At 49.6% G+C, this 16,983-nt stretch overlaps 1 protein-coding gene across 3 annotated transcripts in view; it reads right to left on the bottom strand.

Moving 5' to 3' along the window:
- The window catches only part of LOC140429922 (ADAMTS-like protein 1), a 489,170-nt gene that overhangs the window by 238,886 nt on the left and 233,301 nt on the right, over window positions 1-16,983 (bottom strand). For all 3 annotated transcript variants that reach the window (XM_072517517.1, XM_072517518.1, XM_072517519.1), the window contains exons 7-8: window positions 8,895-9,052; window positions 6,697-6,808 (exon numbers count right to left, since the gene is read on the bottom strand). In XM_072517517.1, coding sequence (XP_072373618.1) covers window positions 6,697-6,808; window positions 8,895-9,052 — 270 coding nt within the window. The remainder of the gene's footprint in view (window positions 1-6,696; window positions 6,809-8,894; window positions 9,053-16,983) is intronic.

The following is a 16,983-nucleotide window of genomic DNA, read 5'->3' as shown; positions in this document are numbered from 1 at the left end:
TCGAGCCATACACCTGTGGTTTGATCCCTAAGCCTCCTGGGAGGGTAGCCCTTGGCAATGACCTTGACATCGGAAGCAAGGACGCTCATCTTTCATTTCATTTTAATTCCTATCTTTCCCTCCGTCTGTGTGTGTCTGTCTTGTGTGTGTTTGGGTTTGGGTAGAGGGTGGGATGGTAAAAGGGGGGGATGGGTAGATTAGCTGGCCATTTTTCTGCTATAATTATTGCATATTTCAACTTTGATTCTGTTGTAAATAAATTGTGTTCAACTGACAAACCTGGCAGCTATAACGTATCGAGCAGCCAAGGAGCCAAAGGTGCTGCAAATTTTATACAAATGATTGGTTAATTCTCTTGTGTTGGGACTCCGGGATCTGTGGGGCTGGAAGTGACCGTGCACTCGCCCAGGGTGTCATAACACCTGCCACTGGATGGGACATAATCAGAGATGGAGGTGGTGGTCCTGGGATATTGTTTAAAAGATACTGGACATGATCCTCCCAAAAGGGATCAAAATTCCCCAGTGAGTGCGTTTACCTGCAAGTTTCCCGGCGTTGCAGTGCTCAGGAACACATGGTTATTCAATACGACTCGTGTTGAATAAGGGGCCTGAATGGGGAACGGGCGGCTGAGGCCGCGCAGCACCCCGCTTTGTACTGCTCGCCGGAACACCCCATTGTAGTGAGAGATCAGGACACCATTTTTAAATGGCATCCCGATCTCTGAGGCTCCCTAAACAATCCCTGACCTCCCCACTGACCTCCCCACCAGCCCCAACACACTCTGGGAGGGTCCCCGGCCCCTCCCCCAACATTCACACTGGGCAACCAGTAGCGTTCGTGCAGAAAATACCAACCTTGGCACCGTGGCAGTGCCCCTGCCAGCTGGCAATGCCCACATGAACACCAAGGCAGTGCCAGGCTGGCATCCGGTTGACACTTCCAAGGTGCTAGGCTGGTAGTGCCAGGGTATCCAGGTTCTGCCAGTAGTGCCCGGGCACCACGCTGCCCAAAAGGCATGCAGCTGAAGGCCTGCGATCCCCTGGGAGGCGCCCACAAGTGCCATTCCGTCTCTCCGTTGGTGGGGCCAGTGAGACTGGTGCTCGCCCGCGGTCTCTGAGGTGAAGGGGCTGAATCCCAAAACCTCAGTGGGCGAAATTCTCCCCCAATGGCGCGATGTCCGCCGACTGGCGCCAAAAACGGCGCCAATCAGACGGGCATCGCGCCGGCCCAAAGGTGCGGAATGCTCCGCATCTTTGGGGGCCGAGTCCCAACATTGAGGGGATAGGCCAACGCCAGAGGGATTTCCGCCCCGCCAGCTGGCGGAAATGGCGTTTGTTGCCCCGCCAGCTGGCGCGGAAATGCGGCGCATGCGCGGGAGCGTCAGCGGCCGCCGACAGTTTCCCACGCATGCGCAGTGGGGAGAGTCTCTTCCGCCTCCGCCATGGTGGAGGCCGTGGCGGAGGCGGAAGGGAAAGAGTGCCCCCACGGCACAGGCCCGCCCGCGGATCGGTGGGCCTCGATCGCGGGCCAGGCCACCGTGGGGGCACCCCCCGGGGCCAAATCGCCCCGCGCCCCCCCCAGGACCCCGGAGCCTGCCCACGCCGCCTAGTCCCGCCGGTAAATACCAGCTTTGATTTACGCCGGCGGGACAGGCCATTTCTGGGCGGGACGTCGGCCCATCCGGGCCGGAGAATTGAGCGGGGGGTCCCGCCAACCGGCGTGGTCCGATTCCCGCCACCGCCCAATCTCCGGTACCGGAGACTTCGGCGGGAGAATCAGCTGGTGAGTCAGTTTCAGCGGGAGCATTGCGGAAGTGGCTGCTGGGAGGTAAGTCTGTCCTTTAAAAGCACTTGTCTTTGCAGGGGCAGGCCAGTCGATTTCGGCGGGAGTGGAGCTGGTGAGTCAGTTTCAGCGGGAGCATTGCGGAAGTGGCTGCTGGGAGGTAAGTCTGTCCTTTAAAAGCACTTCTCTTTGCAGGGGCAGGCCAGTCGATTTCGGCGGGAGTGGAGCTGGCTGGTTAGTCAATTTCAGCAGGAGCTGAGAATTTTTTTTAAAAAAATTTTAAATTAGTGTTTTATGCGGGAACAGGAAGTCGACCCGCGGACATCTGGGAAGACCCTCACCAATACATTCTGGTGGAGAGGAAACCCGAGACACTACATGTGTAGTGTCTCCCACCCGCCCTCCTCCTCTAACCTAATAATAAAACCCATTGGTCTGAGGTAAGTACCATATTTTATTATATTATTATTATTTTTTATAAAAAAATTTAATTCAGTTGTTAGCCAGATCTTGGTAGAAAGTTAGAGGAATGGCAGGTAAGGGAGTGCAATGTTCCTCCTGCAGGATGTTTGAGGTGAGGGATGCAGTTAGTGTCCCTGCTGATTTTACCTGCAGGAAGTGCTGCCATCTCCAGCTCCTCCAAGACCGAGTTAGGGAACTGGAGCTGGAGTTGGAAGAACTTCGGATCATTCGGGAGGCAGAAGGGGTCATAGATAGCAGCTTCAGGGAATTAGTTACACCAAAGATTGGAGATAGGTGGGTAACTGTAAGAGGGACTGGGAAAAAACAGTCAGTGCAGGGATCCCCTGCGGTCGTTCCCCTGAGAAACAAGTATACCGCTTTGGATACTTGTGGGGGGGGGGACTTACCAGGGGTAAGCCAGGGGGTACGGGCCTCTGGCATGGAGTCTGTCCCTGTTGCTCAGAAGGGAAGGGGGGAGAGGAGCAGAGCATTAGTAATTGGGGACTCTATAGTCAGGGGCACAGATAGGAGATTTTGTGGGAGCGTGAGAGACTCGCGTTTGGTATGTTGCTTCCCAGGTGCAAGGGTACGTGATGTCTCGGATCGTGTCTCGGATCGTGTTTTCCGGGTCCTTAGTGGGGAGGGGGAGCAGCCCCAAGTCATGGTCCACATTGGCACTAACGACATAGGTAGGAACGGGGACAAGGATGTCAGGCAGGCTTTCAGGGAGCTAGGATGGAAGCTCAGAACTAGAACAAACAGAGTTGTTATCTCTGGGTTGTTGCCCGTGCCACGTGATAGTGAGATGAGGAATAGGGAGAGAGAGCATTTAAACACGTGGCTACAGGGATGGTGCAGGCGGGAGGGATTCAGATTTCTGGATAACTGGGGCTCTTTCTGGGGAAGGTGGGACCTCTACAGACAGGATGGTCTACATCTGAACCTGAGGGGCACAAATATCCTGGGGGGGAGATTTGTTAGTGCTCTTTGGGGGGGTTTAAACTAATGCAGCAGGGGCATGGGAACCTGGATTGTAGTTTTAGGGTAAGGGAGAATGAGAGTATAGAAGTCAGGAGCACAGATTTGACGTCGCAGGAGGGGGCCAGTGTTCAGGTAGGTGGTTTGAAGTGTGTCTACTTCAATGCCAGGAGTATACGAAACAAGGTAGGGGAACTGGCAGCATGGGTTGGTACCTGGGACTTCGATGTTGCGGCCATTTCGGAGACATGGATAGAGCAGGGAGAGGAATGGATGTTGCAGGTTCCGGGGTTTAGGTGTTTTAGTAAGCTCAGAGAAGGAGGCAAAAGAGGGGGAGGTGTGGCGCTGTTAGTCAAGAGCAGTATTACGGTGGCGGAGAGGATGCTAGATGGGGACTCTTCTTCCGAGGTAGTATGGGCTGAAGTTAGAAACAGGAAAGGAGAGGTCACCCTGTTGGGAGTTTTTTATAGGCCTCCTAATAGTTCTAGGGATGTAGAGGAAAGGATGGCGAAGATGATTCTGGATATGAGCGAAAGTAACAGGGTAGTTATTATGGGAGACTTTAACTTTCCAAATATTGACTGGAAAAGATATAGTCCGAGTACAATAGATGGGTCGTTTTTTGTACAGTGTGTGCAGGAGGGTTTCCTGAAACAATATGTTGACAGGCCAACAAGAGGCGAGGCCACGTTGGATTTGGTTTTGGGTAATGAACCAGGCCAGGTGTTGGATTTGGAGGTAGGAGAGCACTTTGGGGACAGTGACCACAATTCGGTGACGTTTACGTTAATGATGGAAAGGGATAAGTATACACCGCAGGGCAAGAGTTATAGCTGGGGGAAGGGCAATTATGATGCCATTAGACGTGACTTGGGGGGGGGATAAGGTGGAGAAGTAGGCTGCAAGTGTTGGGCACACTGGATAAGTGGGGCTTGTTCAAGGATCAGCTACTGCGTGTTCTTGATAAGTATGTACCGGTCAGGCAGGGAGGAAGGCGTCGAGCGAGGGAACCGTGGTTTACCAAGGAAGTGGAATCTCTTGTTAAGAGGAAGAAGGAGGCCTATGTGAAGATGAGGTGTGAAGTTTCAGTTGGGGCGATGGATAGTTACAAGGTAGCGAGGAAGGATCTAAAGAGAGAGCTAAGACGAGCAGGGAGGGGACATGAGAAGTATTTGGCAGGAAGGATCAAGGAAAACCCAAAAGCTTTCTATAGGTATGTCAGGAATAAGCGAATGACTAGGGAAAGAGTAGGACCAGTCAAGGACAGGGATGGGAAATTGTGTGTGGAGTCTGAAGAGATAGGCGAGATACTAAAATGAATATTTTTCGTCAGTATTCACTCAGGAAAAAGATAATGTTGTGGAGGAGAATGCTGAGCCCCAGGCTAATAGAATAGATGGCATTGAGGTACGTAGGGAAGAGGTATTGGCAATTCTGGACAGGCTTAAAATAGATAAGTCCCCGGGACCTGATGGGATTTATCCTAGGATTCTCTGGGAGGCCAGGGAAGAGATTGCTGGACCTTTGGCTTTGATTTTTATGTCATCATTGGCTACAGGAATAGTGCCAGAGGACTGGAGGACAGCAAATGTGGTCCCTTTGTTCAAAAAGGGGAGCAGAGACAACCCCGGCAACTATAGACCGGTGAGCCTCACGTCTGTAGTGGGTAAAGTCTTGGAGGGGATTATAAGAGACAAGATTTATAATCATCTAGATAGGAATAATATGATCAGGGATAGTCAGCATGGCTTTGTGAAGGGTAGGTCATGCCTCACAAACCTTATTGAGTTCTTTGGGAAGGTGACTGAACAGGTAGATGAGGGTAGAGCAGTTGATGTGGTGTATATGGATTTCAGCAAAGCGTTTGATAAGGTTCCCCACGGTAGGCTATTGCAGAAAATACGGAGGCTGGGGATTGAGGGTGATTTAGAGATGTGGATCAGAAATTGGCTAGCTGAAAGAAGACAGAGGGTGGTGGTTGATGGGAAATGTTCAGAATGGAGTACAGTCACAAGTGGAGTACCACAAGGATCTGTTCTGGGGCCGTTGCTGTTTGTCATTTTTATCAATGACCTAGAGGAAGGCGCAGAAGGGTGGGTGAGTAAATTTGCAGACGATACTAAAGTCGGTGGTGTTGTCGATAGTGTGGAAGGATGTAGCAGGTTACAGAGGGATATAGATAAGCTGCAGAGCTGGGCTGAGAGGTGGCAAATGGAGTTTAATGTAGAGAAGTGTGAGGTGATTCACTTTGGAAGGAATAACAGGAATGCGGAATATTTGGCTAATGGTAAAGTTCTTGAAAGTGTGGATGAGCAGAGGGATCTAGGTGTCCATGTACATAGATCCCTGAAAGTTGCCACCCAGGTTGATAGGGTTGTGAAGAAGGCCTATGGAGTGTTGGCCTTTATTGGTAGAGGGATTGAGTTCCGGAGTCAGGAGGTCATGTTGCAGCTGTACAGAACTCTGGTACGGCCGCATTTGGAGTATTGCGTACAGTTCTGGTCACCGCATTATAGGAAGGACGTGGAGGCTTTGGAGCGGGTGCAGAGGAGATTTACCAGGATGTTGCCTGGTATGGAGGGAAAATCTTATGAGGAAAGGCTGATGGACTTGAGGCTGTTTTCGTTGGAGAGAAGAAGGTTAAGAGGAGACTTAATAGAGGCATACAAAATGATCAGGGGGTTGGATAGGGTGGACTGTGAGAGCCTTCTCCCGCGGATGGAAATGGCTGGCACGAGGGGACATAACTTTAAACTGAGGGGTAATAGATATAGGACAGAGGTCAGAGGTAGGTTCTTTACGCAAAGAGTAGTGAGGCCGTGGAATGCCCTACCTGCTACAGTAGTGAACTCGCCAACATTGAGGGCATTTAAAAGTTTATTGGATAAACATATGGATGATAATGGCACAGTGTAGGTTAGATGGCTTTTGTTTCGGTGCAACATCGTGGGCCGAAGGGCCTGTACTGCGCTGTATTGTTCTATGTTCTATGTTCTATGTAACTCTCTTCCCTCAGCTCCACACGGACAGTGACCCAGGGCCGGGATCGAACCCGGATCCTCAGTGCCGCAGTCGCAGTGCTAACCACTGCGCCATGTGCCGCCCTGTCAGTTTGTATTATGGCTGGAGGATTGCCAACAACTCTCCTGCCTCAGCTGAATATGTGGAAACTGAGAATTTATCACCTGGGTGATATTCGGTGGAGCAATGGTGGACATTTGGCACTGAGGCAGTCTATGAAATAGTATTTCTGTTATTAATAAAATTGTCACAAATTTGTTATTTGAAAGAGAAAATGCTGATCGTCAACCAATGTTACCCTAATGACACAGTTAAACTAATGAACAGCAAAATTGGTTCCAACATGATTAACATTTACCCAACCTCTCTATAATTAGATTACTCGAAGCAGAGTTGTGACAGGAAATGAAAATACTTAATGAACATTCATTAATGACAAAATGAATTTACCTCCACCACAAGTAACAGAACAAGGGAAGAAATCCGTCTCCCTCCATTGATGTATGATAGGCTGATAGAAGAAAAACTGGACTATACTGTCTGCCTTTCCCACGTACTGTATCTGAAATACAAAAACATTACTCTGCTGAAACCTGAGAAAAATGATTCATTTCATCTCCTCAATTACCACGTATAATTACAACATTAGATACAAAAGAATGCAAGACCGAGATGTCCCTTAACAAGTATAACCCCCCCCCCCCCAACCTTGATATTTCTTTCATCGTTGTATGCTAACAGACTGAACAGTATTGCACGGAGGGGCAGAGTGGACCAATAAACCTGCCGATGGAACAACAGCGCATCAGGCACAGAACTTCGGCGTTTGTTTGTTTTATCGTACACAAAAGCTGGAGTGCATTGTCAGGTTGTAACACAATCGTGTGGTTCAAATGACTTTCTACAGCCTGGTATTATTCAGACTGTACAATCGTGCTCCAGTTATTATTCTATCAATGGTAATAGCTTCAGAATGCTGAACTAGGTCAGAATATAACGGGGGAGTTATAGAAATGTCATCATTCATTCACCTTCCTTGAAACATAACCAAAGCCTGTTCCTTTTCTGAATGCTTTTAAACAATCTCATCATGTGAGGCACCTTCTTAAATCTCAGTAATGCTTCTTAAGATTTGAAAAGCCCTCCGCTCCTTGAATACACAACTGCTTCACACGGTTACACCAGATATTGTGGATAGCCTGTCCCAATGGACCTCCCACCTTGTGGACAGCTGACATACTTGTGGGATTATACCTGACCATACCTGCTCGCTCCTGGAGACGTTCCACTGGATGGGAAAAGGAAACACAAACTGATCAGGGGGTTGGATAGGGTGGACAGTGAGAGCCTTCTCCCGCGGATGGATATGGCTGGCACGAGGGGACATAACTTTAAACTGAGGGGTAATAGATATAGGACAGAGGTCAGAGGTAGGTTCTTTACGCAAAGAGTAGTGAGGCCGTGGAATGCCCTACCTGCTACAGTAGTGAACTCGCCAACATTGAGGGCATTTAAAAGTTTATTGGATAAACATATGGATGATAATGGCATAGTGTAGGTTAGATGGCTTTTGTTTCTGTGCAACACCGTGGGCCGAAGGGCCTGTACTGCGCTGTATTGTTCTATGTTCTATGTTCTAAGACTCGATGGTCTGAATAGGGTTTTTCTGAGTTGTACTATTCTATGATCTGTTGCACAGCATCCTGGTGCATTTGTACATCAAACTGTGGTAGCAATTAATCTCAAAAAAGCACCTTGAAACAAAATATCTACAGCACACAAGGTGGCCATTCATGCCCACCCTGTCTATGCCAGCCAAAGGAGAGCTACCTCGCTGAACTGGACTTCCCAGCTCTCAGCCCATAACCCAGGGCTTCACAGCCCATAATGTGCCTGTCTAAGTAGATGGATTTTAGAAAACATATGAACACAATATGGTTTCTGTGACAGTAAGGTAAGAAGGAGATTTCCTTGCCTGAAACTGCTGAGACACAGCTCGCAGGGCTGGGAATAGGGGCTGAAGAAAGAATTTCGAATCACTTCTTCCGAAGCTGGTAATTCAGACCAAAGCTGTGAAATGTGAAACCCTCCGAGTTCAATCACTTCTGACTCTGGCAAGTCATGCACGTAACTTTGCTCTTTTTCTAAACTTTATTCGGCAAGGTGTAATCCCGACTCAAATAATGGAATTCCAGAAGGATAAAATATGTGATCTGCATTTTCCTACCATTTGTCCCCCCTCATCTCCTGTACGAATTTAGCACAGATTTTAAAAGGGTAACTCTGAATACGTCGAAATCATCCTGAAACTGTGACCCCTCCCTAAATCTCACCTGAGAAACTGCACAACTAGAACCAAAATGAGAAACAGAATTTACAGCTTCTTGTTTTCTGAAATAAACTTTGGAAGAGAAGGAGAATAATTTAATAGACTCTCAGATTTGATGACAAATTTTATAAATAAAATGGCAAGCTGAACTGACACATTTTCAAAATGAAAGGTCAGAGTTCACTCAGTCTAATGTTTTTCACAATGTTTCATTTTAAAACAAAGAGTTAGCGGATAGTTTGATCAAAGTCAACATATCGGAATGAAATATATTTAACTTGTGACAGTGTAACTGCTATTAGAGTTAACAATGATTAACCTTCACAGTGAAATCTGCAGCAAGAGGACCATTTGCTCTCAGTATCTCTTTGCCAGGAAGTTTCTGGAACTCGGTGCTTGTATTCCCAATGCTGAAGATTCCGGAAGAACTCAGGCTGTTTTCTTCTTTCTGACCCAACAGTGTCTTTGTTTCCAAATCTTGAAAATATAAGTGAAATTATTTAGGGCAGATTTTAGATACATTTTCTGTGTTTAAAAAAGCTGAAATAGGTAACATCTGTCTTCCAGTAACCAAATAAATAATGAAATCATTATTATTATCAAGCATGAGACAAACATGAAGATTTCCATTACCACACCCTGCTTCATGACATCTTTGTTATTTAATCTGTTGTATCCCATCCCAGATCTTCCGCATTGTTCTTGTTCCACCGCCCTGCCCCCTCCTAACACCAGCAGAAAACCCATCCCATTTCTCCCTTCCATCAGCTCCAAAAAAGAGTCATATTGTGCTCGAAACATTCACTCTTTTTCTCTCTCTGCAGACGTTGCCAGACCTGCCCAGTTTATTCACCATTTCCAGTGTGATTATCAGATACTGAGCAGTTGTTATGGGGAATCCTTCTGATGAACCAATTGGAGGCCCAAGGCCTCTCTCTCTCTGTGGGAGTCTCCATGAGTTTCAGTCTTGAAATTGCTGAGGACAAAGCCTGACGGTAATTTTATATTCCTTTTCCAGAATGTGACTGGATTTGCATCATCATTTCTAAGACGGTGAGTTTTCAGGCCATGCTGTTGCTGGTGTGCTCGAGGTTAGTGAGGTTGCAAATTTCTCCTTTTTGCACCTGCTTATTCCCAGTCAACTTTCCTCCTCATTGTCAGTGGAGACCAAGAGTAAAGGAAAAGCACAAAGTGCTGCGGAGACATGGCTATCCCATCTTTCACAGCATTGACGAAGGCCCTCTATTAAATTGATAAGCTGACTGTCCTCCCACGATGTGATGTCTCAGCTGTGACTCCAGGAGTAGCAATCTTTCCTCAATCAGTCGTTTACAGGTTCAAATCTCATTCCAGGACTTGAGAACAAATTTGTGGCTGACACTCTTGTTTAATACTGAGGGAATACTGAGGGAATGCTGAGGGAATACTGAGGGAATGCTGAGGGAATGCTGAGGGAATACTGAGGGAATGCTGAGGGAATACTGAGGGAATACTGAGGGAATGCTGAAGGAATACTGAGGGAATGCTGAGGGACTGCTGAGGGAATGCTGAGGGAATACTGAGGGAATGCTGAGGGAATACTGAGGGAATGCTGAGGGAATGCTGAGGGAATACTGAGGAATCTTTTCAGTGAGACCTTAAACTGAGGCTCCATCAGTGGGTGTAAATTGTCCATTACACAACTTCGCTGAGTTTCCTGATCAATATTTGTCCCTCAATCAACGTCACAAAAACAGAGAGCGCGATTTAACCACTGCACTGAACTCAGCGCGGATCTGGGTGCGTTGGTTAAATAGTGGGAAAGGCCAAAATCAAGATTCGTGCCAGGCACAAATCAGTTTGCTATCTAACCGGCCCACTCCCGATAGCGTGGTCCGGATCACAACCAAATATGGCGAGAATCCGGCAGCACGGTGGCGCAGTGCTTAGCACTGCTGCCTCACGGCGCCGAGGTCCCGGGTTCGATCCCGGCCCTGGGTCACTGTCCGTGTGGAGTTTGCACATTCTCCCCGTGTCTGCGTGGATTTCACCCCCACAACCCAAAGATGTGCAGGGTGGGTGGATTCGTCGCCCTAAATTGCCCTTAATTGGAAAACAAAATGGATACTTTAAATTTATGAAAATTAAAAAATGGCAAGCATATCATTCACCCTCATTTGCATTAATTTCCATCTCATTAGCGAGATTGAAGTTGAATGTAACGGGAATTAACCGCCCCCAGCGAGAAATCACGCGGGTGCCGTTTGGTTCTGTTTTTTAAGCATGAAGCTGGGGCAGTGACGGCTGAGGGACTGGGCGAGGTGAAGCTGGGGCAGTGACGGCTGAGGGACTGGACGAGGTGAAGCTGGGGCAGTGACGGCTGAGGGACTGGGCGAGGTGAAGCTGGGGCAGTGACGGCTGAGGGACTGGGCGAGGTGAAGCTGGGGCAGTGACTGCTGAGGGACTGGGCGAGGTGAAGCTGGGGCAGTGACGGCTGAGGGACTGGGCGAGGTGAAGCTGGGGCAGTGACGGCTGAGGGACTGGGCGAGGTGAAGCTGGGGCAGTGACTGCTGAGGGACTGGGCGAGGTGAAGCTGGGGCAGTGACGGCTGAGGGACTGGGCGAGGTGAAGCTGGGGCAGTGACGGCTGAGGGACTGGGCGAGGTGAAGCTGGGGCAGTGACTGCTGAGGGACTGGGCGAGGTGAAGCTGGGGCAGTGACGGCTGAGGGACTGGGCGAGGTGAAGCTGGGGCAGTGACTGCTGAGGGACTGGGCGAGGTGAAGCTGGGGCAGTGACGGCTGAGGGACTGGGCGAGGTGAAGCTGGGGCAGTGACTGCTGAGGGACTGGGCGAGGTGAAGCTGGGGCAGTGACGGCTGAGGGACTGGGCGAGGTGAGTAACGTTTCCATTTCCCAGCCAGCAGCTCAAGGGCACTGGAGTAGCTGTCACAATGCTCAGGGGGGCAGGGGGGGGGGGCGGACTCTTCAAGGTGGCTGGGCTTGATCGGGGTGGGGGGGCTGTTGCACTCCAGGTCAGAGGTCGCCAGGGGGTGGGGGTGAGGGGCTTTTCATCCGTGAGGCCTTCAAGCCATCTTTAAATATTGTGGAGATGCATAACAGGAGCAACTAGAGCTGCTGCCTGTCTGTGCCACCAAGCACTGCCAGGACAGAGCCCTGCTGCTGCCTGTCTGTGCCACCAAGCACTGCCAGGACAGAGCCCTGCTGCTGCCTGTCCCACCAAACACTGCCAGGACAGAGCCCTGCTGCTGCCTGTCTGTGCCACCAAACACTGCCAGGACAGAGCCCTGCTGCTGCCTGTCCCACCAAACACTGCCAGGACAGAGCCCTGCTGCTGCCTGTCTGTGCCACCAAGCACTGCCAGGACAGAGCCCTGCTGCTGCCTGTCCCACCAAACACTGCCAGGACAGAGCCCTGCTGCTGCCTGTCTGTGCCACCAAACACTGCCAGGACAGAGCCCTGCTGCTGCCTGTCCCACCAAGCACTGCCAGGACAGAGCCCTGCTGCTGCCTGTCCCACCAAACACTGCCAGGACAGAGCCCTGCTGCTGCCTGTCTGTGCCACCAAACACTGCCAGGACAGAGCCCTGCTGCTGCCTGTCCCACCAAACACTGCCAGGACAGAGCCCTGCTCTTGGTTATATGTTGACGGTCCCTACAACCCCCTTTGACTGTGAGCAGCCTCTAGGTTCACAGCTGAAGGCTGTAATAAGGAATTGGCCTTGTTAGTTGTGAGAGCACATTCCACCCCTCGACAGGATTTTCATATGTACACGTGTCATGTCACAGACAATGATGATTATGTTGCATTTCAATCAAACTGCAAAGCATCAGCACGACAGAGGCAGCAGCCAAACCATCGAACCCTTGTTATGACACCCAGGGCTGGTGTGCAGTCAATTCCAGCCCCACCTGACCCGGAGCCACAACACAAGCGAATTAACCAATAAATCTTATAAAAATCCTCAAAGTCTCTGGCCCATGGCTGTCTAATAATTACAGTCACCAGGTTTGTAAGTTTAAACAAAATTACTGTTTATTTATAACAAGAACTATCGTGAAATATGCAGAATATACAGTTGGTTAACGATTCACTAACACCTAACTCCCACTTTAACCTGACCCCACCCTCTAAACGCACACACAAGACAGACAAAAGCAAAGGGGTGGAAAGGGGTAAAAATTGTAAGTTAAAGGAAAAAGTGCTTTTGTTTCAGATGATGGTTTTTGCACACGTTTCATCACAAAAAACGTGCCGATTATAATCTTGGTTTGCATCCTATCATGGTCCTATCTGTAGATCCATTCATCCAGGTTCTCTGTAGTACGGAAATGCAGTACTCACAACGTTCCTGGAGTGGCACCTTACTTCTCTTCAAACCTTGCTTTCAGTTCCTGGTATTTATTCAGGTCTCTGTAGTTTCAGGAATACAGCCCCACAGGCTTTCTGAAGAGAGAGATAGTACTCACAGCAGAATTCTGGAGAGAGACATAGCACTCACAGCTGCCTGTTGGAGAGAGCGATAGCACTCACAGCAGCATTCTGGAGAGAGAGAAAGCACTCACAGCACCATTCTGGAGACAGAGATAGCACTCACGCAGCGTTCTGGAGAGAGCGATAGCAGACAAAGCAGCATTCTGGAGAGAGAGATAGCACTCACAGCAGCATTCTGGAAACAGAGATAGCACTCATAGCAGTGTTCTGGAGAAAGGTAGCACTCACAGCAGCATTCTGGAGAGAGCGATAGCACACACAGCAGCATTCTGGAGACAGAGATAGCACTCACGCAGCGTTCTGGAGAGAGCGATAGCACACACAGCAGCATTCTGGAGAGAGAGATAGCACTCACAGCAGTGTTCTGGAGAGAGATAGCACTCACAGCAGCATTCTGGAAACAGAGATAGCACTCATAGCAGTGTTCTGGAGAAAGGTAGCACTCACAGCAGCATTCTGGAGAGACAGCACTCACAGCAGCATTCTGGAGGGAGAGATAGCACTCACAGCAGTGTTCTGGTGAGAGAGATAGCACTCACAGCAGCATTCTGGAGAGAGAGTTGGCACTCGCAGCAGTGTTCTGGAGAGAGATAGCACACACAGCAGTGTTCTGGAGAGAGAAATGGAAATCACAGCAGTGTTCTGGAGAGAGAGATAGCTCTCACAGCAGCATTATGGAGAGATAGCACTCACAGCAGTGTTCTGGAGAGGTATAGCACTCACAGCAGCAATCTGCTGAGAACGCACTCACAGCAGTGTTCTGGAGAGAGAAATAGCACTCCCAGCAGTGTTCTGGAGAGAGATAGCACTCACAGCAGTGTTATGGAGAGAGAGATGGTGTCACAGCAGCCTGCTGGGGAGAGAGATAGCACTCACAGTAGCATCTGGAGAGAGAGATAGCACACACAGCAGCATTCTGGAGAGTGAGCTAGCACTCACAGCAGCGTTCTGGAGAGAGATGCAGCACTCACAGCAGTGTTCTGGAGAGAGAGATAGCACACAGAGCAGCATTCTGGAGAGAGAGATAGCACTCACAGCAGCAATGTGGAGATAGCACTCACAGCAGTGTTCTGGAGAGAGATAGCACTCACAGCAGCGTTCTGTAGAGAGACATACCACGCACAGCAGTGTTCTGGAGAGAGAAATATCACTCATGGCAGTGTTCTGGAGCGAGAGATGGTGTCACAGCAGCCTGCTGGGGAGAGAGATAGCACTCACAGTAGCATTCTGGAGAGAGAGATAGCACTCAGAGCAGCATTCTGGAGAGAGAGATAGCACTCACAGCAGCATTCTGGAGAGGGAGATACCACTCACAGCAATGTTCTGGAGAGAGATAGCACTCACATCTGTGTTCTGGAGAGAGAAATGGAAATCACAGCAGTGTTCTGGAGAGAGAGATAGCACTCACAGCAGCATTATGGAGATAGCATTCACAGCATTGTTCTGGAGCGAGAGATGGTGTCACAGCAGCCTGCTGGGGAGAGAGATAGCACTCACAGTAGCATTCTGGAGAGAGAGATAGCACTCACAGCAGCATTCTGGAGAGAGCGATAGCATTCACAGCAGTGTTCTGGAGAGAGAGAAAGCACAGCAGCATTCTGGCGAGAAATATAGCACTCAGAGAAGCATTCTGGAGAGAGAGAGATGGTGCTCACAGCAGCTTTCTGGAGAGAGTGATAGCAGACCCAGCAGCCTGTTAGAGAGAGCGATAGCACTCACAGCAGCATTCCGGAGAGAGAGATAGCACTCACAGCAGCGTTCTGGAGAGAGAGATAGAACTCACAGCAGCATTCTGGAGAGAGATAGCACTCACAGCATCATTCTGGAGAGGGAGATAGCACTCATAGCAGTGTTCTGGAGAGAGATAGCACTCACAGCAGCCTTCCTGAGAGAGATAGCACTCACAGCAGCATTCTGCAGACAGAGATAGCACTCACAGCAACATTCTGGAGAGAGAGATAGCACTCACAGCAGCATTCTGGAGACAGAGATAGCACTCACGGCAGCATGCTGGAGAGAGAGATAGCACTCACAGCAGCATTCTGGAGACAGAAATATCACTCACAGGAGCATTCTGGAGGGAGAGATAGCACTCACAGCAGCGTTCTCGAGAGAGAGATAGCACTCACAGCAGCATTCTGGCGAGAATGCACTCACAGCAGTGTTCTGGAGAGCGGGATAGCACTCACAGCAGTGTTCTGGAGAGAGAAATAGCACTCACAGCAGTATTCTGGAGAGAGAGATAGCACTCACAGCAGTGTTCTGGAGAGAGAGATGGTGTCACAGCAGCCTGCTTGGCAAAGAGATAGCACTCACAGTATTGTTCTGGAGAGAAATAGCACTCAGAGGAGCATTCTGGAGAGAGATAGCAATCACAGCAGCGTTCTGGAGAGAGACATAGCACTCATAGCTGCATTCTGGTGAGAATGCACTCACAGCAGTGTTCTGGAGAGAGAGATAGCACTCACAGCAGCATTCTGGCGACAGAGATAGCACTCACGGCAGCATGCTGGAGAGAGAGATAGCACTCACAGCAGTGTTCTGGAGAGAGAAATAGCACTCACAGCAGTGTTCTGGAGAGAGAGATAGCACTCACAGCATTGTTCTAGAGAGAGATAGCACTCAGAGGAGCATTCTGGAGAGAGAGATAGCACTCACAGCAGCGTTCTGGAGAGAGACATAGCACTCACAGCTGCATTCTGGCGAGAATGCACTTACAGCAGTATTCTGGAGAGAGAGATAGCACTCACAGCAGTGTTCTGGAGACAGAAATGGAAATCACAGCAGTGTTATGGGGAGAGAGATAGCACGCGCAGCAGCCTGTTGGAGAGAGAGATAGCACTCACAGCAGCATTCTGGAGAGAGAGATAGCACTCACAGCAGCATTCTGGAGACAGAGATAGCACTCACAGGAGCATTCTTGAGAGAGAGATAGCACTCACAGCAGTGTTCTGGAGAGAGAGATAGCACTCACAGCAGCATTCTGGTGAGAATGCACTCACAGCAGTGTTCTGGAGAGAGAGAGATAGCACTCACAGCAGTGTTCTGGAGAGAGAAATAGCACTCACAGCAGTGCTCTGGAGAGAGAGATAGTACTCACAGCAGTGTTCTGGAGAGAGATAGCACTCACAGCCGTGTTCTGGAGAGAGAAATGGAAATCACAGCAGTGTTCTGGAGAGAGAGATAGCACTCACAGCAGCATTCTGGCGAGAACGCACTCACAGCAGCGTTCTGGAGAGAGAAATAGCACTCACAGCAGTGTTCTGGAGAGAGAGATAGCACTCACAGCAGTGTTCTGGAGAGAGAGATGGTGTCACAGCAGCCTGCTGGGGAGAGAGACAGCACTCACAGCAGTGTTCTGAAGAGAGATAGCACTCACAGGAGCATTCTGGAGAGAGAGAGATAGCACTCACAGCAGCGTTCTGGCGAGAATGCACTCACAGCAGTGTTCTGCAGAGAGAGATAGTACTCACAGCAGTGTTCTGGAGAGAGAGATAGCACTCACAGCCGTGTTCTGGAGAGAGAGATAGCACTCACAGCAGCATTATGGAGAGATTTTGCAGTCACAGCAGTGTTCTGGAGAGGGATAGCACTCACAGCAGCATTCTGGCGAGAACACACTCACAGGAGCGTTCTGGAGAGAGAGATAGCACTCACAGCAGTGTTCTGGAGAGAGAAATAGCACTCACAGCAGTGTTCTGGAGAGAGAGATAGCACTCACAGCAGTGTTCTGGAGAGAGAGATGGTGTCACAGCAGCCTGCTGGGGAGAGAGATAGCACTCACAGCAGTGTTCTGTAGAGAGATAGTACTCACAGCAGTGTTCTGGAGAGAGAGATAGCACTCACAGCAGCCTGTTGGGGAGAGAGATAGCATTCACAGCAGCATTCTGGTGAGAGAGATAGCACTCAGCAGCATTCT

This window comes from Scyliorhinus torazame, chromosome 9 (genome assembly GCF_047496885.1).
Source record: "Scyliorhinus torazame isolate Kashiwa2021f chromosome 9, sScyTor2.1, whole genome shotgun sequence".
In the NCBI taxonomy this organism is placed as follows: domain Eukaryota; kingdom Metazoa; phylum Chordata; class Chondrichthyes; order Carcharhiniformes; family Scyliorhinidae; genus Scyliorhinus; species Scyliorhinus torazame.
The sequence above is the reverse complement of the archived record's forward strand: the minus strand, read 5'-3'. Positions and strand labels throughout refer to the sequence as shown.